The sequence below is a fragment of the Pristiophorus japonicus genome, chromosome 16 (assembly GCF_044704955.1).
Source record: "Pristiophorus japonicus isolate sPriJap1 chromosome 16, sPriJap1.hap1, whole genome shotgun sequence".
NCBI lineage: Eukaryota > Metazoa > Chordata > Chondrichthyes > Pristiophoridae > Pristiophorus > Pristiophorus japonicus.
Window position 1 is genome coordinate 45288265 of NC_091992.1, and position 26274 is coordinate 45314538.

At 42.3% G+C, this 26274-nt stretch overlaps 1 protein-coding gene across 2 annotated transcripts in view; it reads left to right on the plus strand.

Moving 5' to 3' along the window:
- The first annotated feature begins 201 nt into the window (after window positions 1-201).
- The window catches only part of baz1b (bromodomain adjacent to zinc finger domain, 1B), a 76493-nt gene continuing 50420 nt past the window's right edge, over window positions 202-26274 (plus strand). The window contains exons 1-7 of one of the 2 annotated variants that reach the window (XM_070857279.1): window positions 202-566; window positions 9131-9247; window positions 14062-14206; window positions 14940-15144; window positions 17714-17835; window positions 19826-20023; window positions 21589-21615. In XM_070857279.1, coding sequence (XP_070713380.1) covers window positions 451-566; window positions 9131-9247; window positions 14062-14206; window positions 14940-15144; window positions 17714-17835; window positions 19826-20023; window positions 21589-21615 — 930 coding nt within the window. In that variant the 5' untranslated portion in view covers window positions 202-450. The remainder of the gene's footprint in view (window positions 567-9130; window positions 9248-14061; window positions 14207-14939; window positions 15145-17713; window positions 17836-19825; window positions 20024-21588; window positions 21616-26274) is intronic. The other variant, XM_070857280.1, reaches the window with a different exon arrangement.

The window sequence follows — 26274 nt, forward strand, 5'->3', positions numbered from 1 at the left end:
ATTATTATTTCCTCGTTGCCGTTTAATCGACGGTCCTAACCTTTCACCTGAAAATCACAAACCCGCGCTTGAACCGAAGCGGAAGGCGTGATTGACAACGGCCCTCAGCCAATGAGAGGGCAGCGCGGGTTTAAACTGGATGGCGCGCTGGGCCGCGCAGCCAATGAGAGCGCGGGGCGGGCGCTTCCGCTGGCAGGTCGGGGCTGCGCGGTGGCGGGAGGTGCGGAGTGCAGCGGCCGGTGAGGAGCGGGAGCCGGAGCCGGAGCCGGAGTCGCCGCGCAATCCCGCCATTTTTGAACTCTCCAGCTGCAGCCGGGAGTGTGAGGCCCGCGCCTCTGACTCACTTTGTTCTCTCGCACTTTGGAACCGCTGAGAGCGGGCAGGCCTTGATCGGCCAAGCCCCTCCATCTCCCGCTCCCGGGCCGGACCGGCCGGCGTCCACACGGGACCATGGCGCCGCTGCTGGGCAGGAAGCCGTTCCCGCTGGTGAAGCCGCTGACCGACCTGGCGTCAGAGGAGACTATTTACGTGATCGAGCACAGCGGCGAAGGTTTCAGGAGTAACGAGTATCCTTGGAGCCGGCCCGGGGGTCGCGGGATCTCGGGGGGCGGGGGCAGGGAAAGAGCCGGCATCTCCCCAGGGACAGGGCCTAGGTTTGGGGCAGGAGCCGCTGTTTTCCTGCTGCCCGGGCAGGAGATGTGGGGAGAGAGAGAAGGGTCCTGGTGTCACACTGCCTGTCAACACTCGTTCCCGGGCCCTGATCCGCCGGAAGGTCCCGCTGAGCGAATCCAGACAATCTTTCCAACTCCACAAGTTGGTCATTGTCAGCAGGCCCGGTCGTGCCAGGCCGGGCCTACTCACAGCCGGCTTTACAGCGAGGAGACTGCATAAAGGGGCAGCCAGTTTCCATCCACTCCTCAAAATCCGTGTGAAGTGACGTGAGGTTCAATACTTAAATCCTTTCACTGCTGGACTGACTTTGCAGCTGTCAAAAGACCGGCTCAGCGTTTTCCTGCGCATTTCAAACGCTGTCCTAGCCATCGGGCCTTTTTTTTTAAAGAAGTCAATGATTTAAGTAATATTTGCAACTTTTCTTGCTGCAATATTGCTGTCTGACTTGATTTTAAAATCAAGTTGGATTTGTGTCGGAGTACTTGAATCTTCATGTAGAAACGAAAGTTGCAAATGCTGGAAATCTAAAATCAAAGCAGAAAATACTGGAAGTATCCAGCAGGTCACTCCGCACCTGGAAACCAGAGGGGTGTGATAAGGGATCCCCATCTGAATTGTTAACTGATCTATTCCCTTATAAGATGCTAATGGACCTGCTGTCCACTTTTATTATTTTGTATCTTACCCAGAGCTAAATGGTCGATACATTTCTAATATGGACACCACAGTCTGTCGTGGAGCTTTTTATGAGCACGATTTTAATATTCGCAACTTTTTCATGTTGTATTAAAATGGTTTGAAAATGGATTGCTGCAGAAATGCTGCTAAGCAGTTATAAAGATGTGGAGGTTTCTTAAATAGTTTGCAGACTATTTATTTATTTTATTTATTTATTTATTCTTTGGTTTGAGCAGTATCCTGAACTTGGGTGTTCTGATGTGTGTTTGGTATACCCATAAATGTTTTGTTTTAACTTCTGACAAGTCTTAAACTGTAGGAATGCTATCTTTTCATTTGTGTCCTTTTGTACTTGGCTTGCTGAAGGCTCAGTTTAAGCATTTGATTCTAAAGCACTTTAAAAGATGCTGCTGGATTTTGCACAAAGGGTTTGAGGACTGCAAGTGGAAAGGAAATGGAATCCCTCTGAAAGTGCTTTTTAATTGCAGCCAAAAAGCCATCATAAATCTAGTTTTCCTTTTCCTTTCTTAGCTAGTTGCTATGGCTGTGCCTACCCAGCTTAACCCTTCTAGTGGCTCAGGCCTATATATAGGTTTGAACAACATGCCCCGTGGAAGGCATGAAGATTACATACAAGTTTGGCTATTTATGTAACCTATTGGAACAAAGTACCTTTTGTATCACTGGCACGCCTGTTTAAATGTGTTGGTAAAGAGTTTTGAGGAAGAAGAGAAAACTATATTTAAAATAAAAAATATCACATTTTAGGGTTATTACAGGAGTTTGTATAACATTTCTAGTTTCAGTTTATTATCTTAGTTTGAAATGTATGGACTTTAGAACACACTCTGCTTTGATCAATAATGTACTGGTTTTATTCAGGTCTATAAGGACAGTGCTGCAGTTTCCTAATGCCCTTCCAATTCAGCCTTTTAACTTGGAAAAGGTTTAGAACCATGACCTATATTGGCTTCCTGTTCATTTAAGATGTTTTGGTGCAGCATTTCATGTTGGAGATGTTTCATGATGAGCACATTTGTTACTATGTAGACTGGCACTAATCTCATATTTCAAGGTTTCTCTTCCTGAGTGTCACCCCACCCCTTATTGCATTGAAAGTCTGTTTTAAAACTACTATAGTAAGGTTCTTTTACTTGGTCAATGCTTGTTTAGAAATGGCACCAGTATGTCAATGTATTTTAATGAATGCTTCACACTAGGGGTTGGGGGTTAGTAGGAGTACAGATATTGGCTTAGTCACTGTCTGTTGTGGAAGAGCAGCATTTTATTTGTGCTTTAACACAACAACGACTAAAGAGCTTATGCCACACCGAGAGAAAGAGCTCTGTGTGAACAGTCCTCATTGCCTGTCTGCGGATCTTTACCTGCAGCACAGTGAGTAGTGCTCAGGGACTCAAACAACTGAGAACTTAATTTGTATTTTTTAGTAAAGGGGGTGGACTCACAGATTATGGTCACTGAACACTTCTCCCACTCCGCCCAAACTGCCAGTTCACTTAAAAAAAGGAAGTTATTGAGGTGTTTCAGTTTTCTTCTGGAGCTCTGCACAGACTAGTTGGGACTTATTTTACTAGTTTCAAAAATAAATAGTAACTTTTACAAGTCTCAAGAATTAGTCCAACTGTTGAGCACCTCCCGAGGCCTTGTGGATAAAGGCACGAGTAGTGTCGCACTAGACCAGATGGTTCTAGGTATCTCCCAATTTGTGGTGAATTACTGACTTCAGCCTGGGTAGCAGTTGGGGAACTACTGTCGTCATCCTTGATGAGCCTGGGCCAGGAGAGAAAGAATCAGATTTTTCCAAATCTGGTAACTAACCAGTGATCTCCACAGGAAAAGTGTGGGAGGGAACAGGACTGTGATGCTGTCCACAGTTGAATAGGCATCGGATGTCACTGCTGATTCACATTTTTTAAATTCGTTCATGGGTTGAGGGCATCACTGGCAAGGCTGGCATTTATTGCCCGTCCCTAAATGCCCTTAAGGTAGTGGCGAGGCACCTTCTTGAACGGCAGAGGGCAGTTAAGAGTCGACTACATTGCTGTAGGTCTGGAGTCACACATAGGCCAGACTAGGTAAACACCACAATTTCCCTCCTTAAAGGACATTAGTGAACCCGATGGGTTTTTACGACAATCTAGTAGTTTTGGTCACCATTACTGATACTAGCTTTTTATTCCAGATTTATTTAATTAACTGAATTTAAATTCCCCAGCTGTTGTGGGATTTGAAGTCTTGTTTCCAGCTCATTAGTCCAGGCCTCTGGATTACTAGTCCAGTAACATAACCACTATGCTACCATACCCCATTGTTCACATTATTACAGACATCTTTAGAATGAACAGTTTTTCAGGACCATGCTGAGAAGTGGTGAAGATTACTTTGGTCTTGTCTCTTCAATGATGACAAAGCTCCAATTCGGGTTGCACTTGTGTTTAGAGGTTATTTAGTGAGCAGTTTTTGAATGGACATTTCCTGTGCAATGTTCAATTTAGTCATGAGTAAGCTCCCAGTTGGACACAGCAAGAAGGGATTCAATAGATTTGATAGCTTACTATAAAGGTTGATGCAGAATTGGTGATTTGTTACTATCCTCCACCAAGAAGTTGTGCTGCATTTTTCCCCTCTCGATTTGAATTCAGTGTCATACTTTTGAAATCTGGAAATTAGTGTCTGCTTGGACATCTAGTTTAGGAATTATGTTTGTATATTAAAAATCCCAGATTTATGTGTAAAAACCCTCTGCGATACTGGTGTCCTTGAGGGCACTCCCGGTCTGGGTAACATACCTGTCGTATTGTTGTCACTACACCTATTTAGCATAATGGTACAAGTAAACCAATACCCTTTAATGTGAGGTATTCATCTTGTGCAATGCTTTATTTTTTTCTTCTCATCAAATTTCCTTCTCTCTCCTCTCCCCTTCTAAAGATAGCAACTCCTTTATTGTCATATGGTTTGATGGGCATCATTTGCTCTCTGGTACTTCAGTGAAATGGCCATGGGGGGAGTGGAAGAGCATCATAGCTGAGGTCTAACATGTTCATTGGGGTTGTTGGATAGTGGTCAGCAACAGAAAATTGACACTAATATAGTAAACATTGTACTTGAAACAATACATTGTAGTGCTGCACTTCTTGCTTGATGCTGTTAGTTCATCAACTCTTGTGGCTCCTGTTATTACCACCAGCAGATTGACTGCAAGTATCAGTACTTCATCCGACAGCACAAATGTTCTTTCCAGGAAATCTGGAATTTTACTGCTGGGTATTTTTCATCTGTTCAAAACCCTAGTCTTTAGTGATGAAATCTGTGGTCCCCTTTAAATGATAGTGCATTGTTAACTTCTGTATGTATTAATTGTAACTTTAAGTACTCAGTCAAGGTGATGTGTAATCCAATGCGAGTGTGTTTTAATTACAGAGAGTGCTATAAGTTGGGTGAAAGTCACATCAGTGTTGTCACTAGGCATATTTAGTATATTGGTACCAGTAAATTTTAATTAAAACTCTACCTAAATCATAGGTTTTAATCTTGTATAATCGATTCAGTACCTCAATTGCTGTGGACAGTACATCAATGACCATGTATTATGAAGCTCCTAAAACTCTGTGAAAATGACCCAAGTTTGGAAGGTGAGAATCTACAATTGACCTGGGTGTTTTTCATGTGGATGCAGTTTGACAATTTTATGTTTACTATTACATTTTATTACAGCTCTGGTGATAACCCTGCAGATTGTCATAATAATAGTTGTGATGATGAATGTCTTGAAGTATTACATTTCTAGATTTTCTCTGCCTTTCTATTCCCATTTTGTAGTTTGCTTTTCTGTGGGTTGAAATGGTGTTGCCCTGCACCCGGGCATCTGCTCCTGTGACTTGGAGAAGTATCTAATTATCCATGCTGATTTGCTGACTTTTTAAGCCGCTGGGCTTGTCTGTGATGCCATCCTTGAGTTGAATACCTTTCTGGCGCTGTTCAGATGTAGAGTGGTTACGTGGATGAGGTGCTGGTGCTACAACCATCAAAAATAATTTTAGGGATGGGGGTGCAATTCAAATTCCACTTTCAGACATGTGGTTTCAACTCCTCTTGAGTTTGAGTTTGTCACATACAATGAAGCTCAATGGAAGCTCAGTTTTGATTAGGCACTATACAGCCTTCCGGACTTTACATTGAGTTCAACAATTTTAGATCACAATCACTGCACCCATTTTTTCGGACAGCAGATTCTGGTAATGGTTCTGCTGTTGCCATTTACACTTCCAGACCCATCTTTTATTTCCTTACTTGTCCCATTACTATCCCCTTTTGCCTTGCACCATCACTTTTGTCATTTAAACACTCCTGTCATCCACCCCATCACAGACCTTTTCTTTTGATCTCCTCCCCCACACACACACACACACACTTTCCCTGCTCTGTACTTGCTTTAAAAACTGTTACATCTCTAACTTATTCTAGATCTGATGAAAGGTCATCAACCTGAAACAGTAACTGTATCTCCACAGATGTTGCCTGACCTGCCGAGTATTCCCAGAGTTTTCTCTCTCAGATTTGCAGCTTCCGCAGTGTTTTGCTTTTGAATTTCTTGTCTCTGGCACACAACTTTAGTTCCAAGGAAACTAATGCCACTTTGATTTGTAAAAGTAGTGAGAACAAGTAGTCCTATTGATCCGCAGTGTCCTGAAGAAACTTGCGTCTTTCACACACACTAACAAACATGCCGAGGCTCTTTACAGGAGTTCAGAGGACACTGAGCAGGAAGTAGGAGCAAAGTAACCTAGGCTGTTGGTTATGGTGAAGGAAAAAAAAAATTATTCTGAGACCTGGCAAAATGTAATTAAAGTGGAATACTTTCTACCAGTCCAATGCTTGCAGTTCCAGTTACATCCTCTATAATAACAATGATGATCAGGATGTTGAAACTACAGCCTATGGCCAATATGGCACCCGAGTCCTGGCAATCTGGCCTACAAAGCCAAGGCAACTACACCCTATTTGTAGTGCTTCAATTTTATCTGGAGGTTTATAAAAGACTTGGTACGATTGCCTCATTGGTGGATAAATCCTAAATCAGTACGACAAGATAAGAGCCGATTGAGATAATCGCAGGTTAATGTGAATATGGATTTAAACATTAGATGTGGTCCTTAAAGCTCCATGATACACAGCTTGGGAACCCAAAAAAGCTTGAACACTCCTGGCTAAGGTAGTGTAAAGAAGCTGGTGTACCAGGGTACTGAAACATAGAAACATAGAAAATAGGTGCAGGAGCAGGCCATTCAGCCCTTCTAGCCTGCACCGCCATTCAATGAGTTCATGGCTGAACATGAAACTTCAGTACCCCCTTCCTGCTTTCTCGCCATAACCCTTGATCCCCCGAGTAGTAAGGACTTCATCTAACTCCCTTTGAATATATTTAGTGAATTGGCCTCAACTACTTTCTGTGGTAGAGAATTCCACAGGTTCACCACTCTCTGGGTGAAGAAGTTTCTCCTCATCTCGGTCCTAAATGGCTTACCCCTTATCCTCAGACTGTGACCCCTGGTTCTGGACTTCCCCAACATTGGGAACATTCTTTCTGCATCTAACCTGTCTAAACCCGTCAGAATTTTAAACGTTTCTATGAGGTCCCCTCTCATTCTTCTGAACTCCAGTGAATACAAGCCCAGTTGATCCAATCTTTCTTGATAGGTCAGTCCAGCCATCCCGGGAATCAGTCTGGTGAACCTTCGCTGCACTCCCTCAATAGCAAGAATGTCCTTCCTCAAGTTAGGAGACCAAAACTGTACACAATACTCCAGGTGTGGCCTCACCAAGGCCCTGTACAACTGTAGCAACACCTCCCTGCCCCTGTATTCAAATCCCCTCGCTATGAAGGCCAACATGCCATTTGCTTTCTTAACCGCCTGCTGTACCTGCATGCCAACCTTCAATGACTGATGTACCATGACACCCAGGTCTCGTTGCACCTTCCCTTTTCCTAATCTGTCACCATTCAGATAATAGTCTGTCTCTCTGTTTTTACCACCAAAGTGGATAACCTCACATTTATCCACATTATACTTCATCTGCCATGCATTTGCCCACTCACCTAACCTATCCAAGTCACTCTGCAGCCTAATAGCATCCTCCTCGCAGCTCACACTGCCACCCAACTTAGTATCATCCGCAAATTTGGAGATACTGCATTTAATCCCCTCGTCTAAATCATTAATGTACAATGTAAACAGCTGGGGCCCCAGCACAGAACCTTGCGGCACTCCACTAGTCACTGCCTGCCATTCTGAAAAGTACCCGTTTACTCCTACTCTTTGCTTCCTGTCTGACAACCAGTTCTCAATCCACGTCAGCACACTACCCCCAATCCCATGTGCTTTAACTTTGCACATTAATCTCTTGTGTGGGACCTTGTCGAAAGCCTTCTGAAAGTCCAAATATACCACATCAACTGGTTCTCCTTTGTCCACTTTACTGGAAACATCCTCAAAAAATTCCAGAAGATTTGTCAAGCATGACATTGGGTTTATACACAATCTCAGCGGGCACCTTACTTCCTCATTTATTCAACTCCAGGTACAAATGCAATACAGTATGCTATTCTATTAGATGAATTCATATTGGATATTATGCTGTATATTGTCAGGGCTGCCACTGACTGCAGCCCTGATATCAGTGCATGGGTCCATGGCACATTATAGAACAGCTTCATGTAGAAGTAGTTCTGTAGCATAAAAGACTTAAGAGCTTTGCCATACTTATTGTTATTGTTGAGGATGCGAACAGGAATTGCAACCATTGGGCTATAAGTAGTCCAGCAAAGTACAGCCTATTTTACTTAATGGAAATTTACAATCAGATCATTGTTATCTGAAATGTCATGGTGTCCAGCAGTGGTGGGATGCCTCAGAAACCACAGCTACTGTCCTCAGTGCCTGACATACTGCTGACTGTGAGTTGCACTGACATTAGCGACAAAGGAGATATGTGTGTGCGTGCATGCTTTCACAAGCAGCCCAGTCGGGCAGTGAAAAGGCATTCAAAATGAGGTAAAATCTGCTCTGAAATGTCTTTCCAGCCTTTTTACAAATAGAATCAGCAGACTACCAAACCCATTTGATGGTTCTTTGTGATAATTAGTATACTCAATTTGACATTACTTGTTCCTCTGTCCTTCTGTGAAGGGGTGCTTATCTTCCATTTCTGATGCAGAAGTTATACCCAAAATATTAACCTGTCTTTGCTTTTAAATTCTCTTGAACCCTTTGTCCAAGATTTTCAGGTTTCTTTCTTCCACCCCCCCCCCCCCCCCCCAATGGTTTTCAGCACGTGCAGAGATTCTTTTTATTCCTGCCATTGGAACGTCTGGATGGCAGGTAAAAACAGAATCAAGCACCGCTGTGTACCTCGACAGTTGAATGGTCTGCAGATGCTCACTTTCTAGTCTCACACATGAATGGCTGCTTGGACAAGAAGCTGAAAGGTGCCTGGGGCACTGTACCCCAGCGGGAGTCTGTGCCTTCAGCAGAGCAGAGAAAATTGGGGAAGGTGGAAGAAAAATATGAAACAATTGAATAAAAAAGGAGCGCATCAGTGAGTTAGAATGGGGCAAATGAATTCAGTGGGTTGGATATAGGTAACAGAAAGTCAAGAGTGTGAAACGGTACAAATGTGGCATAATGATGATTTGCGTTTCAAAGGTTTTTGTGTAAAACCTACATTTCCTCCTCTATTTTCCTGAGCTGATACTCAGAGAATATGAAATTCGACTGTCTAGATACGCAGAGCGAATCTGGACATGTAAAAGCACAGGCAGCAACCAGCTCACCCACAAGGAGGCCTGGGAGGAGGAGCAGGAAGTAACTGAACTGTGAGTATATGACAGATTCTTAAATACAAGGTACAATTAATATATGTTGGTAGCAATTTAACTCAACCTGTTGCTGGGGTGAATTTTGTAAAACTCTCCAAGCATTAAAGAGGAAGGGTTTTTAAACTAATGTATGCGCACCTGTTTAATCTTTATAGTATATATTCAGGGGACTAAATCTTATTGGTTGAATGATGGCAGCATTAGGTTTTCTGACTACACTGGCACAGGATTGTATGATGCAGAATTTTACCCTGCTTCCATTGTAAGGCAGGTAGTGCCAGGCAGAATGAAGAGGTTCAGATACATCTCATAATAGTTACAGAAGCTGCAGAGAGTCCAATGTTTGTCAATTGGGGAACTGCTGGGGGCAGGGTGAAGGGAAACTGATTCTGAAATACAGTATTACCGAGCCCACCTGGAAATATAATGGGTTGGAATTGGTGTTAATTTGTGATTATTTTTTTAAATCCTGTGAGATGATGCGCAAAAGTAATTTCACTGTGTTGGGTCTTCAGTAATTTATATCAAACTTCCTACCTGATCAAGGAGGGAGAGAAACAGAAAGAACATGAACACATGCACATCCATGTGGCAGAGATATGTTCCTGGCACTCGGTTGAGGTCACCTTCATTTCACTGTTGTTGAAAGTCTGTGTATCTTGGGCAATTTTAAGTGCAGTTCATGCTACATTGAATGGAAGGAACCATTGCACTGTCTCCTGCTCTCTCGTTCGATCTTAGCACCCCAAATTTTGGAATTCTTTAGTCTCAGTCTTTCCTTTTACCTACAATCTTCATGATTTTAAAACGTAGGCTTGACGGCACCTAATGGCTAATTTGTAATTCACCTCACCTCATCTCATCTTACTCTTTTCAAGCTTGATAGTGTCCTGCACTCTGTGCCATTTTCTTTAAATTTGAGAAACCAATTGGAATGCTATCCTGTTAATTGGTTGCGTGCTAGATTTCAGCTGATATAAATCTTACACCTAACCTCTCAAAATAACTCTGAGCTGTCCTTCTGGGAACTTGTTTACATTGCCAGATCTACTGATTTATTGCCATACCCTTAGTACAGAGACTTTTTAAACCAGCACCCAGAGTGTGGAAAAATAGCACTGGGAAAATTGGTCAACAGCAGCAGGCTAATCTCAGTAAAAAGCCCCAATAATCAACAATACTTCATTTTCTATTCTGGCAGCAGAAAGTTGCTCCGTTTTCTTTGGGATAGCACCAATTGGCAGAATGAGCGCAGGTTTTCCAATTTTCCCATCCCAGTTTTTGGGCCTGAAATCGCGGCCTCTCCGGTGAGTACGACGTACAAGTTACAACATGCACTGCGCATGCGCCTAAACCCAGAACTTGCAATTTTGACAGATCGCACGCATCCTGGGGAGAAGGGCCTTTCCGGGTGGAGATTTGGGCTATTTGCCCAGCGAATGCCCTTAAAAATGTTACGTCTGGTAAAAACCCTTATTAAAACATATTAATAAAATTTCAAAAAATAAATTTTTGTCTAAATTATTTAATTAAATTGAATTTCAATTAATTTTAAATATGTGAAGTATTTTTCTTATTTATTTATAATGTTTATGTTTTGGGGGGTATCCCCATTCATAGAAATGGTGTTCTCTGTACAAACAGAACTCACCATTACTGTGAATGGGGATACGCCATTTACATTGGTTGGTCTGGCCCATGTGATCTCAGGATGCGCATACACTCCTGGAATACGTGGGCCTCTGCGCTGGGCTGTGCATCGAGGCCTCGGAGCAGAAGTCTTCTTTGTAGGTACAGTCATAAATATTTTTGTGGTCGGAGGCATCCGGCCACGGGAAGCCCCCAACCACAATTTCAGGGCCATTATTTCAAGTGCAGTGACTTCAGTTCCAGTCAAGAGGAATACATTGAGAGTTGGTTACAGGATTAATTAATGGCTCAAAGCCCTTTGTGGCCTGTTGTCTAACACTGAGCTATACAGACCACAAAGTGCCAGCTTTGATTTCTAGTATGGCTGAATGATCCAATCTCAGACAGGATAGTAGTTAGGGCTCTATAAGTGGCCTTAATGTCCCTGAAATGTGCGGGGAGGGGGGCAGGGGAATAGGAATCAGCCAGGACCTTGATTATCACTCTGACTGTTTATGGTAAGTAGTATTTGAACAGATTAGCTTCTCCTGTCTTTACTGGCACTCTGTAGGCTATCACACCCGGGGGCAGGGCACTTGGGCAAGCTACCAGAGAGCTGCTGATAGCCATTTTTAAAATTATACATCACCGCAAATCAATTTGGCTGATCTTAACTTTTGACAGTGATTGAAAATGGACGGTAGTGGATCAATTATACACCCTGACCAATTTTCTTTAGCATTGAAATGAACGGAAAGAAAATCTGGGGTATCTCTGTCAGGCAATCTGCTATCATTTTCCACCCCTTCTATCTGCAGGAGAGGGAGATGTTGATGGATAATACTTTAAATGGCTTTATATTGAGGTGGGGAGAGAGAATGCACTTAAAAACAGCAGTTATTATGGAGACACCCAATTCACATTACTTTTAAACTTATGAAATATGTCTAAGAAAAAAGTATATCTACCCCATTAAAAATTGCATTCATTAGTCAATGTTGGTTTAAGAGCAGATTTTATGTATTGGGGGATCTATTTCTGGCAGAAACACTTGTTTTTGTCAGTAGATTTATTTAGCATGCTGGTTCAATACTCTAAACCAGTGCACCTTAATGCGTCAATTCAAGACTTGTGGAATATGTCTTAACTTATCACCTTTGCTGCTGGCATGCAAGTGTCAAACAGTACTTCATCTGGTGGTGTAGCTCAAACTACTCTCCTCAGGCACAAAACAAGTTTGGAAGGATGATCTTTAATCCAGTTGTTCACACTTTGAGTGGGCACATTCATGTGTCGACCTTTACACTTAAATCTTAATTACAACTCTGAGCAATACTGACAAAATGGTCCTCTCTAGTGGTAGTTCGTGAGGACCAGTGGAACATTTTTTTGGTGCTGTCAAGTCTTGGTTGCGCTGGTGTGAAAGTGACTTGCAATTTGCACCCCTGGACAGTAAAAACAACTGGGTCATGTTGCATTATAATGTGGCTTGTACTGTGATTTCATGGCAGTTGGAGGCTTTTGCAGTAATAGAATACTGTGGAATTCAGATGAAATACACAAGAATGCTGTAACCATTTGGCACCAGTGCCCTTGAACTAGGAGGGAAATCAGCCAAGGTTCCTGCTTCTGATTGCTGTTCAGTGACCACTATTGTGGATGTATGGCTTTGTTAGGATGCCTTCCACAGTCAGACTTGACTGGAATCGCAGGTGAAGAATGGTTAGCTGACTGAGATACCAAAGGAATGTTGGTGGATTGTCAGCAGGACTTTGTGTTTTCAGGAAAGGAGGAGGCGGTCAGACAAAGAGTTGGTTACATTTTTAATAAGAATGTGAAAGCAGTGTTCCCAAAAGGAGACTGGTGGTGGTGTGAATCAGATTTGTAATTTTTACTTGTATTTGCCACTGGATACTTTTACAGTTTGGCCCCATCTACTGGTTGAGTGCAGCATGGAGACTTCTTGCATTAAAAAAAGCAAACATTAATATAGAAAGGGGAGCAATTGAGCATGCTGTAAATGTAAGCTTAGGAAAGAGAGGCCCTCTTGCTCGGTAACGTGCTTTGGGGAAAGGGGTGTGCTTTTTCCGGTAGAAGAAAAAGGAGATGGGACTCAATATTTGGGAATCTTACTGTTGTACCCCAGGGCATGCAAATCTAGTGCATGGACATGTACTGGCTCTTGGGGATGTTGAGCAGACAAAAGCTGTAGGTTAATTTTTCATTCGAAGTTCTTTCTGATACCTGGGTCCTCCTTCCACATGTTGAAATGAAGAATCATTTCACTCTTTTCTCTCATCCTCAATTCCTCAAACTGGAAATCCTTATCACTTTTTTTCTACAATCGGCAGGCTTTTTAAACCCAAGCTTGGCATCATCTAATCACCAATGTTCCCTTTAAGATGTGCGGCCGCGCAGCGCTCTGGAGGTCCCATGCAGCCGGTTCACCAGCTTTTAAATTGAAAAACTGTGCACGCGCTAAATTTTGAATGGGCTGCGTGGCCCTCCAAAAAAGTTAGAGGGAACATTGCTAATCACTACTTACTTTGGATAAGTTTCTATGAACGCTGTCTAAATTGCTGTTGTGTTAATTTATGATATTTATAAGAACATAAGAAATAGGAGCAGGTGTAGGCCATTTGGCCCCTCGAGCCTGCTCTGCCATTCAATGAGATCATGGCTGGTCTTCTACCTCAACTTCACTTTCCTGTACTATCCCCATAATCCGTTTATTCTCTTAATATTCAAAACTCTATTGATCTCTGCCTTGAAATACTCAAAAACTGCGCCTCTTGGGTAGAGAATTCCAAAGATTCACAACCCTCTGAGTGAAAACATTTCTCCTCATCTCTGTCCTAAATGGCCGATCCCTTATTCTCAGTCTGTGACCTCCTGGTTCTAGACTCCCCAGTGAGGGGCAACATCCTCCTTGGAGCTACCTTGTCAAGCCCTGTAAGAATTTTGTGTTTTTCAATGCGATCACCTCTCATTCTTCCAGACGCTAGAGAATATAGGCCTAGTCTACTCAATCTCTCCTCATAGGACAATCCCCCCATCCCAGGAATCAGTCTAGTGAACCTTTGTTGCACTCCCGCTATAGCTAGTATATCCCTCCTTGGGTAAGGATTTTTATGTTTCCTGTGTAGCATTTTTACCTTGTTCTGTTTTGTTGTTCTTTGCAGGCTAAAGGAGGAGTATCCCGTGTGGTTTGAACAGCCTGTGTTGGAACTGGTCCATCACAATACACTGTCCCTAGACAAACTAGTTGACAAAACATGGACTGAAATCATGACCAAGTTTGCTATTGGAGAACAATGTGAATTCCAGGTTAGTCTTGGAAGACATGTTTGTACAACCTTGAAAAATATTTCCGTAATGGCTTAGTGGATAACTACATTCCCTGATCTGAGCCATAAGTTCCAGATTTAATCCCTAAGCTGTGGTGCTTTTTCTGATGGTCCCTGAGCTAATATAGAAAAAAATCAAGCAGGATCTAAAGTTCTGATTGCTGTCCAGTGCCCCATTGAAAAGGACATTTTTATGGACATTAGATGTAGACAGGATACTGCTTGGCTGTGATAGGCCTCCCATAGTTGGAAGGTATGCCAGCATTCAGTGTACAAGCCTCTGGAAAAACAGCCACTTGAACATAGTGAAGCTACACCTTGCTGTGAGTCACTGCTTCCTATGGCGTGTGAAGAGAAATACTAGAATTCAACGAATCAAACGATGAAATAATCAAGATATTTGGAATATTATATCCACCTAATCAATCCTCATCTCCTTTTCCAACATATTGATATGTTGGAAAAGGAGATGAGGATTGATTAGTTGGTGGAGGTAATTATTGCTCTTTCATCTCTGGAACCTGGTTTCAAATGCCATTGGAGAGTCCTTTTCTAAAACAAATTAGTTATATTTGCATTTGGTTTTCAAATGCTAATGTCAGTAATTCTGCTCCCAGCAGCAATAAAAGAGTGTTTTCCTTTATAACAGATGTGTGTACATAGTATAAATTTAAAAGTTAACTCAAATAAATAACTTTCTTCTTGCCTAATAGGTTGGGGAAAACAAAATCCTTCAGGTGGTGGTGGTAAAAGTCCATCCTCTGGAACTGAAGGAAGAATTATCTTCTGAGAAGAAAACTGATGGAACCTGCGACTCGCCTTCCAGTGACAAGGAGAACTCAAGTCAGGTGGCACAAGAGAGCCTTGGTATGGAAGTCTGCAACAAAGTTGAGGAGAACAAGAGAGAGAGCATCACCAGTATGTGTTCAGTCACATTATGTATATAGTAGAGTGGACTAGCATAGAGAAGTGGTGGGGGGAGAATTGGTAGCAATTTTTTCTTTTAACTTGGGAGTTCTTAAGACTCTGTCCCCTCTATTCACTGTTTCTTTGTGTTGATGACATCAGCACTCCTTAAACCCAAAACCGTTTTACTAATAATTCCATTTTGCATTTATGAATTTCCTTCAAGTTGCAAAATCCACTCACAACCTCCAGTCTTTTCTCAGTACAATGGCTTAATCACTAAATCTTGAATATTTTTCCCCCATGGCAATGAAAATCTTGTTTTTCATATCTTTCAAAGACACAATTTCTCCCTGTCCCTTGCATGTCTAATCAGCTGCCGCCCCTTTAATATTTGGCTGCAACCTCTTCAACCATCAATGGCATCCTTGGCCTCACTATCTCTTCTGGTTACAAATCATACTCCTGCATCTCTCTTTTCAAAGCAGCCGCTAAGAAGCTCTTTCATGCCAAGCCATTAATTTCCTGTAACAACTTTAAAAGGAATGGAGCATTGCGATTTGGGGATTCAGAGATCTTTAAAAGTGGGAAGCTAAATTGAATACATTTTATTTATTTATTTTTTAAATCCCATGTTTTATAAATAAGAGTATGGCGTATAAAAGCAGGGTTAGTGCTTAACTGATACAAATAGTTAGTTAGTCCCTAGTTAGAATATTGTGTCCAGTTTTGGTTACTTTTAGGAAGGATGCCGTGAAGAGGGTGCAGAAGCGATTTGCTACAAATACCAGAGATGTGACTTTGTTATAGAGGAGAGTAGAGAAACTAGGGCTCTTTAATTTGAGCAAAGAATTCTATAGAGGTGCTCAAAATTATGAGGGTTTTTTTATAAAGTAAAGATACACTTTCCCTTCTGATCTCAAATTGAACTCTCATATTTCCTCCTCTCTTTTCAAAGCAGCCACTAAGAAGCTCTTTCATGACAAGCCATTCATTTGCCTCGACAACTCTCAAAGGGGGAAACATTTTCCAAGGATTCTGTAACCTAGAGGGCATAAATTTAAGATCTAAAGAGGCAAGGTTGAGGGTGGGAGAATATTTTGCGCAGATAGATGTTGGAACTTGGAATGCCCTAGCTGGATACATGGTGGAAAAATAATCCATAGTAGCTTTTAAAAAGGAAGTTGATAAATATTTATAGACAAATAAAATGAAAGGGCAAGGAAATGGGACTAAGTGGCTAGATCTTTCAGAGACACAGCAGAGGCAGGATTTGTCTCTTGTACTGCAAAATGTTAGAAAGGGCAGAGAGCGTGGGAGTGGGGCAACAGGGCAAACACTCTGAAGTACTCAATTATTTTTGTTAAATTGTTAAATTTAGGTGTTTTAGTTTAGTCATCCCTGAATGAGAACTTTTGCTCTTAGTGTTTTTCAACATCACCCGTCTCTGCCCCTGCCTCAGCTCATCCACTACTGAAACCCTCATCCATGCCTTTGTTACCTCTAGACTTGACTATTCCAACGCACTCCTGGCTGGCCTCCCACATTCTACCCTACGTAAACTAGAGGGGATCCAAAACTCGGCTGCCTGTGTTCTAACTCGCACCAAGTCCCGCTCACCCCTGTGCTCACTGACCTACATTGGCTTCTGGTTAAGCAACGCCTCGATTTCAAAATTCTCATCCTTGTTTCAAATCCCTCCATGGCCTCACCCCTCCCTAGCTCTGTAATCTCCTCCAGCCTCACAAACTCCTTCCCCCACAAGATATCTGCGCTCCTCTAATTCTGCCCTCCTGAGGACCCCTGAATATAATCGTTCAACCATTGGTGGCCGTGCCTTCTGTTGCCTAGGCCCCAAGCTCTGGAATTCCCTGCCTAAACCTCCCCGCCTCTCTACCTCTTTCGTCCTTCAAGACACTCCTTAAAACATACCTCTAACCAAGCTTTTGGTCACCCGCGCTAATTTCTACTTGTCCGGCTCGGTGTCAAATATTTATCCCGTAATACTCCTGTGAAGCACCTTGGGTTGTTTCACTATGTTAAAGGCACTATATGAATACAAGTTGTTATGGATTCATAAGCTGAAAATACCAGGGAGACAGTAGATTTTCTGAATCTGCCAAAGTCTGCTGAATTTAAGCTTGTAATACAGTTGAGGACTGAAAATTGGTCTTTTGTAACAAGTGCTAAAATTGGAATCTTTTGAGTTTAGTTTTTAAACTTGGTGCTTTGGGATTAGCCTCTGGGGGAATCGGCTGATTTATGCTTCTACTTGATGACATATTTGACTTACCAATCAATGGAGCTGTTCTCTTACAGGTGTAGACAGCAGGCTGTTGAATGCAGATAAAAGTTGTGATTATTCTCATTCCATTCCAAACAGCATTGTAGAACCCTACAAATAGGACTGTGTAAGGCTTTAAAGCTATCTGGCTTTTCGTTCAGTTTGATTTGGTTTGTTGCATGCATGCAGCAATGCAAGTAACTGCGTTCCACCAGTATCCCGCCTGCATTGAGACAACTGAGGAGTCAGCATTGTAAAATAAATAACAACTAACAACTGCTATATTATGCTCATCAGGTGACCGAGCTCGTCGATCACCACGGAAGCTGCCTACAAGCCTCAAGAAGGAAGAGAAGAAATGGGTTCATCCGAAATTTCTCCCTTACAAATACGATGTGAAGCTGAAGGATGAGGACAAAGTGAGAAATAAAATTGACTGTTCAATTTAATTTCTTTGATCATAGACTGTTGATTAATCTGTTGAGAAGTTTTTCCTTCTGCAGATAGTTTGGTTTACATCCAACTGATTAAAGGCAGTCTCAGGAGATGAAATGTCACCCAGTGCGCAGGGAGTCTCTAGACCCAATGCACAATGATTTTCCAGTTAGGGGCAGTTTTGTGCTGTAGGTCCATGTCTGCAATGAACTCAATTGAGACTGCCTAAACTTATTTTCAGCCTCTTGTGTATAGTTTTTTTTTTTTACTTTAAAGATTTTTAGATGTCAAAATAAAACTGAGACTGTACAGAATGCAACAGTGAAGGAGGGTGAAGAAAACATGCCAGTTTCCAAAGCTAGACGGGATGTGATATTGGCAACACTGACATGACATGGAATTTGGACACAAAATTGTTCTGCAGCTAGCAAGATCCATAGACTCCTCTGTATTAACAGTACATGGGAGGCTTGGGGTTGCAGTGTAGTTCATCAGGCTGATCTGTATGTTAATACACCCAGCTACTTCTGGGTCCAGAATGTAATTTGGGTCAGAACCAGCCTTGGAATGTCATTGCTTAATAATTTGAATCTTCTAATCATAACCTTTCAAACTTGTATCATTCCTTCTTGGCTCGATGGTATCTGCTTTCTTGCCTCCACGAATTAGAAGTGTAATGCCTTCCATGCTGGGTGCCACTTCTGTTATCTGTTGATGCCGTTCTGTGCCACTATTTGCCTAGCATTTACTAGTTGGCAGCTCTTGCCACCTTGTTCATTGGATGATGGACCTGCACTTCATTTGCATCACTGGCTATATTCTAGGAGAATGCTCACCAGCAATTTTCATAGACTTGAACAAATCTTGATTTTGTGGCTGTTTTATTAATGAATAGGCTAAATGTGAGATGCAAAATAACCATTCAAGTGCTCATTGGATTGCTTGCTGTTTTAAAGCAAAATGGGCATTTTCCATCTCCCCTGTTGAATCTCTGGGTGCTGTTACATAAGGGCCAGGAGCCCTCTTGTACCTTTCCCAAGTGGCCACTCTTTGTGTGAGCTGCACATTGAACGTGGAAGGTATCATGCCAACTGTGATCTTGACACCCAGACAGACTAGGTTTTTTTTAAAAGCGGAAGTCAGTGGGCTGCTTTTAGGAGTTGAACCGTAGCTAACTGCCATACCACCCCAACCTATCTCTGGCACCAAGAGGTGTGTTGTAGCATCCCAAGTGCTGCACTAGCTTGAGATCAAGTTCGTCCCATGTCAAAGCTGAATTCCTCATCTGTATAGTCTAGACTTGACTATCCCAGTTCTCTCTTGGCTAGCCTACCATATTCCGTCTTCCAAAACTCTGTTGCCCATATCCTAAGTCGCATAAAGTCTTGTTCACCCATCACCCCTGTGCTTGCTGACTTACATTGGCTCCCGGTCCAGAAGCTATTCAATTTATTTAATTAAAAAAACATTTTTTAATTCTCATCCTTGTTTTCAAATCTTTCATGGCCTCTCCCCTCCCTATCGCTCATCTCCTACTACCCTCAGATCTCTGAACTCCTCCATTTCTGGCCTCTTGACCATCCCCAATTTCAATCACTCTGCCATTGGCGGTAGTGCCTTTAGCTGCCTGGGCCCTAAGCTCTGGAATTGCTTCTCTCCTCCTTTTAATATGCCCGTTAAAATCTTCCGTGTCAAATTTTGTTGAATGTGCCTGTGAAGTGCCTTGGGATGTTTTACTACACTATAGAAATGCTAGTTGTAGTTGTTGTATAGTTCAGCACTGCACCATGTTGGATTCAACAGGCTGATTTGACCAAGTAGCTTAATTTGTTTGATTAGTTCAGCTTGCTGGATCCAGCATTGTCCTGATGTATATCCTCTGTAAACTCTTGTATTCTACAAAACCCCCACCCCCACAAATGAAACTTTTAAAAGTTTCATTTAATATAGCGAGTGCTTTTCCTGTTGCTCTAGATAATTAGTAACGTACCATCTGAAAGTCTCATCCGTTCGGAGCGGCCGCCAAACAAGGAAATCCTGCGCTATTTCATCAGGCACAACTCGATGAGGATGGGAATGGGAGAAAATGCACCCTGGGTGGTGGAAGACTCACTTGTACAGAAATATTCACTGCCCAGTAAATTCAGTGACTTCCTGCTCTCTCCATACAAGGTAACAATCTTGCATTTCTCAAAAAAATAATTGGGTGAATTTTGTGCTTGGGATGAAAGTGTCTGTTATGAGAAATGTTACACTTTGTACACCTAGTTCAGGTGTAGCATAGCTAAGTGCAGTGTAAAGCGTTTCTACTCTTTTCCTAGCAGAGTGCCTTAGCTTCAATTTCACTGAAGCACACTGCAACAGTGTGACTTTCTACTTCAGCACCATTCGCCCTTTGTGACCTTGACTGAGGTTTAGTGCCCAGCTTAGTGGCTGTTCTGTGCCGCGGGCTTTTATCCACTAGGAGACTCGCTTCAGGTAGAAGGCAGCAGAGAGAGGGTTTCTTCTCCTTGGTCTGAACGGGACTTGAATCCGGTACCTACCCCATTGCAACAGGTTGTTGGTTCAGTGTATTTATCCAGTGAGTAACTGAGCCAGACAGATAGGAAAGATCTGTGGTTCGATCCCCAGTTTGTGCTGCGTTTGCTGATTTCAGTTGGTGTACCATGGTTTTTCTTACTCTGGCGTTTGGGATGGGAAAATGGGCCATGTGTTCCCTCTCCTGACTGCGATCCAGTGATCTTTCAGAAAGGCAGACCTTGGCACCAAGTGAGAACACCTTTGCTCTCAGCTAGTGATGTGCAGCAGTGGGACTATAGTTTGTAAGTACATTCCAATTTGAATTCCACTCCACAAAATGGTTAGATTTGCTTTGGAGGAAGAGTGGGAGAAGTTGCATTGCCTGCTTCTACCTGCATAAAATGGTATTGTTGGTGTAGCTTATAAGCCTGAGATTCCTTGATACAAACTGCAAGTTCAAGGTTTTTAGTGATACTTTGTCAGCTGCCTTGTCAGATTAAAAGCAGCAGAAGGCAGCAAGGTTAAATTCAATAGTGCCATAGGGCTTGAATATAATTTTACTTTCATGCATATAGTGGGGTTAGAGGTAGGTTACAAAGATCTGGGGACAGCCATGTTGAGTTTCCTAGACCTGAAATGTAAATGTTCTTTTGTAGCCAAATACATGAAAATGTCACCTAATGTGTTTGGTCTATGCTAGTACTGCTGTTTAATCCTCCAATATGTCCTCTATTGAAGGTGCTGGGCCAGAGTTCCACAGGCCTTGGAGATTTGCCAGTACCATTCCCAAGTGTGTAGACTGTGAATATTGATAGGTTATTTGATGGAAGAATGTTCTAGTTAAACCTCATCCTGGCTTTGATGTATTTGCATGTGAACATTTCAGCAGGAATCATTGGATAGCAATCAGGATCAGGGACCCTTGGTCTTTGTCACTTAACTTGGGGCACTGAGACCAGGTGTAATGCCCTAACTTCTCCCCTGGCTAAGATCAACTCGGCACAGAATAGGAATCAAAGCAGAGAGCCTCTGGTCTGTAGGATTTCAGTTAGATGCTAGTTAAGTCATTTGTTTGTTTTTAATCGTCGGGTTGTGGGAGAGGTGTTTTCTTTGCATGGACTGAGGTGTTGTAATTCCACAATCACCACTCTCCCAGACTAATCCCAGCACAGCAGTGATTTGAGATGTTAATATGAATTTCTTGATAATTAATGCAGCCTCCTAAATGGACTGAAGACGATGAGGTAAGCTGCTACGTCAACCCGATCTGCATGAGTCATGGTGCTATTAGTGGTGGCTGTGTGTCTGTTCAGAGTATGGCTGCTACCTTGCTGTTTACTTGTATTATCTGCTGCCGTCCTCTCAAGGATTCTTATCTGTGCCCCAACCCTTCAAGAATTAGATGGTGTGTGCCTTGGATCATTTTTGGAGCCAGCATTACTCTTTAAATCTGTTGGAAAAATGACGAGGCATTTTTAACAAGCTGGCCCACTTTACCCATCACTAAAAAAATCCATACGTGAGCTTGATGTGTTTATGCATTTAATTATTTTCTGTATTTTCCATCTTGACACTTTATAAAAAAAAAAAATGAACAGAATGTTTTCTGAATGCTAGTATATGATGTATTAAGCACTCTAAATTGTTATTTCAGATAGTTGAGGGGTGGGTTTGTAAAGTACCAGATGTGAAGTGTTGTCTAGCCTCCAGTAATAAGCAATATGAATAATGTTCTTTGAAAAGGCTAATTAGTGACTAACGATTCCACTGTTTTATATGATCTAGTCACATGTAATATACCAGTTGGTCCTGTCGAAATGCTTTGGTCTGGCCACATATACAAACTGCATCCTTTTGGTTCTTTGTCGTCATTCCCCTCCCAGTCACACATCATCCAGACCTGGGCATAAACTGCCGTTCCTCTGACATCGTTGGTTCAATCTGCTGGAATTCCCTACCTAACATTGTGAGAGTGCCATCAGCACGAGGACTGCAGTGGTTCAAGGAGAAGGCCCATCACCTCCTTGGGAACTCGGGATGGACAGTAAATGCAGCCTTGTCACCTGCCCCCACATCCCGAGAACGTGAATAACTTTTGCACCCCATACCATTCAGTCCAATCACATACACACACACTGTCCCCTTTTCCCTTCGGTCTATTCGATACGCATTCTCAATCCTTTGATTCAGTTGTGTGCACTGTACACTTCCAATTACAGTGGTGCTTTTGGAAGAAGTAAGGGCACGATTTATTTGCAAACTTGGTTACTTCTGCAATCCTCTACTATTGTGTTAAGACCAGAGGTATGACACTTGGTGAAATGCTTTGTTTCCAGTCTCACGAATGGGTGATTGATAAGAAGCATTTCCTGTTGGTGTACTGTTTACTAAGTGGCAGTAACAACTAGTTTTACATCAGTATTTTTCCCTGCCTAGTGTAATGGCAAGAAAAAAAAAATTATTTATTCGCTTTGATGCTTACCAAGATGTAAACTGCTAGTGCTAAGTGGTACAGATGACTTGAAACACGGGTTGGAAAATGTTCTGCTTATGAAGCTCCAGTGTTGAGAGTGCAATACCCTTTTTTCTCTTTCTCACCCCTCCATTTTTCACTAGGTCCCTGGCATACACTTTCAAATACAATCCTGAAATATAAACGTAATAGTAGTTTAGTCTGTATTTTCAGAATATCCTGATCATCCTCAGTCAGGCTGGTTGAGAACTCTGCCTGACTTGTATATAGGTGATTCCTAGTATCAGAAATGTAAGTTATGAGCAAAGATTAAGGAATGCAAGTTCATATGTTTAGAATAGGAGAATTAATTGAAGTGTCAATGCTGAAACAAGTGACAAAACTGACAGACCAAATCATTCACTGGTGACCAGTTCAAATATCAGCGCACAGATTAAACTTTGGGAGAGGGAATGTTGGGTGGAACTTTTTCATCACCAGACAATACAATTGTGGAATAAGTAATTAGTGGAACGAGTGACTTATCCATTAGATATGCTGAGAAATCTGCTTTTTCATTAACTTCTGGAACTTTTATGCAGGTTTTATTGTGGAATATCTCGCCACAAAATGTCATTGAAACTTAACATAGAGAGACGATTAGATTCATTTCCAGAGGGAATGGTGCTCTGAGCAGGTGGATATAGGTGGGATTAATCTATGAAGAGGCAGGCTTATTGCATCTAATTGCCTTTGTTTGTCCCTAAAATGTTCTAATGTCTGCTTGGTTGCCATCTCCATCGTCCTACCTACTGGGAATTCTGGAGTTGGGGTGGGTTAAAAGTAAAATTGTCTCTGGGGAAGTACAAGGAAAAAATACATAACGCATGTAGGAAAATAAAGGTTGAAAAAGGATGGATTGGTATAGTTTTAGTTAAAAATTTAGTAGTGACTGATCAGTTGTGGTGTTGCTTGCAGAGGAAAAACAAACATTTTCTGTCTCCCTGTAACTCTTTCTGTTTGTCTCCCATTCTTTAATTCTTTGTCTGCCACTCTGGTTTCTTCCACTCTTTTCTTTACTCATCTCTGTCACTCTCTCGCTCCCTCTCTGTCACACTCTCCCTCTCTGTCACACTCTCCCTCTCTGTCACACTCTCCCTCTCTGTCACACTCTCCCTCTCTGTCACACTCTCCCTCTCTGTCACACTCTCCCTCTCTGTCACACTCTCCCTCTCTGTCACACTCTCAGCTCCCCTCTCTATGCATTTCAGATACTTTTTATATGCGTGTATTGTGTCTCATCCTTTCTAAGTGCCTAGCTCCCCTTTTTCCTCCTTCCATGGCGATTTAGAGCCAAATTCAAGGCTCCTCTGATGGCCACAGTATTTATCCAGACTCTCCCTGGGTGTGAAGCTATACTGTCCTCGGGTGTTTGGTGAAATCCTAAAGCTCCATTCAGGATAATCTGACCAACACAGAATCATTTAGTGAATGTGTAGAGCATGAAGCTGGATCCCATTAGCTTTCCTTGGTGGCATCTCCTGGTCCATCCCCACACCAGTTACCTGGTGTGTTTTCCTGGAAATCTGGGAGGCGACTTTGCATGGTGGTGAGGGAGAGCTACCGCCGATCAAAATCCTAGCCTTGGTTCCCGTCTTGAAGACTCCTTCTCTAAAATCTCCAAGGAAAGTTCTGGTGCCAAACCGGATAAAAGCTAGCATAACTTGGTGTGTCTCACTTACTCACCGTAATGTGTGGATGAGCAAGAAACCAGGATGTAGAAGTGGCCTAGAATGGCGTGCGAGCTGCAGCTCTGGGAGTGAATGGACCCGGGCCTCAGTAACATTTGGAGTTGATGAATCTGAGATTGAGTTGCTAGGCCATGGGGTAAGATAGGAGCCAACAGGTACTGAATCTCTCATTTTACTGGTCACTCCTAAGCACATACTCATCAATAGCCAATCAGAAGTGAGTTCCTGGAGCTCAGATGTGGTAATTTACCAATCATTTAGAATTGTCATCCTTTTTAAACCACCTAAAATACTGGTCTAGATAAGCTGTTGCTTTGAAAATATTTCCATGAAAACTAGCCCCCATTTTCAGGTGGACTAATGCTGCATCCAACAGTAACACTCTGACCCTCCCCGATTTTGTCATTGGCTGATCGAGACCTAAGCAGCTATTGTATAATCTATTTTGTTTTTGCCTCTGACAGAAAGCAGTGTTTTCTGCAGCATAGCGTAGGTTGGAATAGCTCAGAAAGGGTTAGGTGAGGTTGTTTGGTACTGGGTGTTTCAGCATTGAGCATGTTCAGTCTAGATTGTAGTATTTCCTAGATTGCAACAGTGACTACATTCCAAACTTACTTCATTGACTGTAAAGTGCTTTGAGATGTCCAATAGTTGTGAAAGGTGCTATATAAATCCAAGTTTGCCTTCTATTCCCACCTGCCTGTGTGGATGCTGCTGCCTACAAGTGTGAGGCGGATGGTTGGATATTTGCTCTCAGCATCTAAATTTAGATCACTGGATAGTATTTATAAGATTTTCCTTTCTAGAGATTGGACCCAAATGGAGTAAATGCTAATGATACTTGTGTTCCAGTTTTCAGGATATTTGTATGAAGCCTGTTCATGCCCCAAGCACACTCTTTCTCCCCCCCCCCCCCCCCCCACCCTCTTTATCTGTGTACTGAAACTATAGACATTTGTAGTTTTTAGTGTCAGAATTTGTTACTGTTGATGGAACCTTTGTTTTGAAAAGCCCTTCAATACCCAAAGGGTCAATGTAGGAAAAAACAAATATTCAATTGCAGGATTGGCTGCTGGTCCATTTAATAATACTGATGTTGAATTTGAAGGAAGATTCCCGTGTTCTAGTTGATTTCCTGTAATAAATCACACCGTAGGCCAAGAAAACAAAGATGTAATGAATGCCTCAAAGTTTTATTTTGTTTAGAAGCTCTTTCCTTTCTTTTTTCTTTAATATGAGCAGTGTTGGGTCGGACAACGGCCGCCGGTCGGACAGCAGCCTAATAAAGGAGTTTAATTGCCATCAGTTTGTAGATGCGCAAAATCATTTAACTGGTGGTCTGGCAGTACACCCAGCTGTATGGTTTCAGCTGGGATGATGGAGTGACAGCTACCGTTGGCTAATGGACTAGGGAGGGGTGAGGTAATTAATTAACGCTTCCTGCTCCTGATCGCTGCCCAGCAACCACTGCAAAAAGGCTGATGAGAAGCAAAACCACCCTATTAGATGAGACAGCGATTAGTGATTTTTGCTGTCGCTACATGTAACTTTACTGTACTTGTACTGTTTTTTGTTTTGTGGGAGAGGGAGAAGGATATATGAACAGGCCCAGGTTATATGTCACATACCAGCTTTGCCACGTTGAATGCTTGCATGATGGAGAGCAAACGTTTGAATTTTTCTGTGCAAAAATTTGGCTC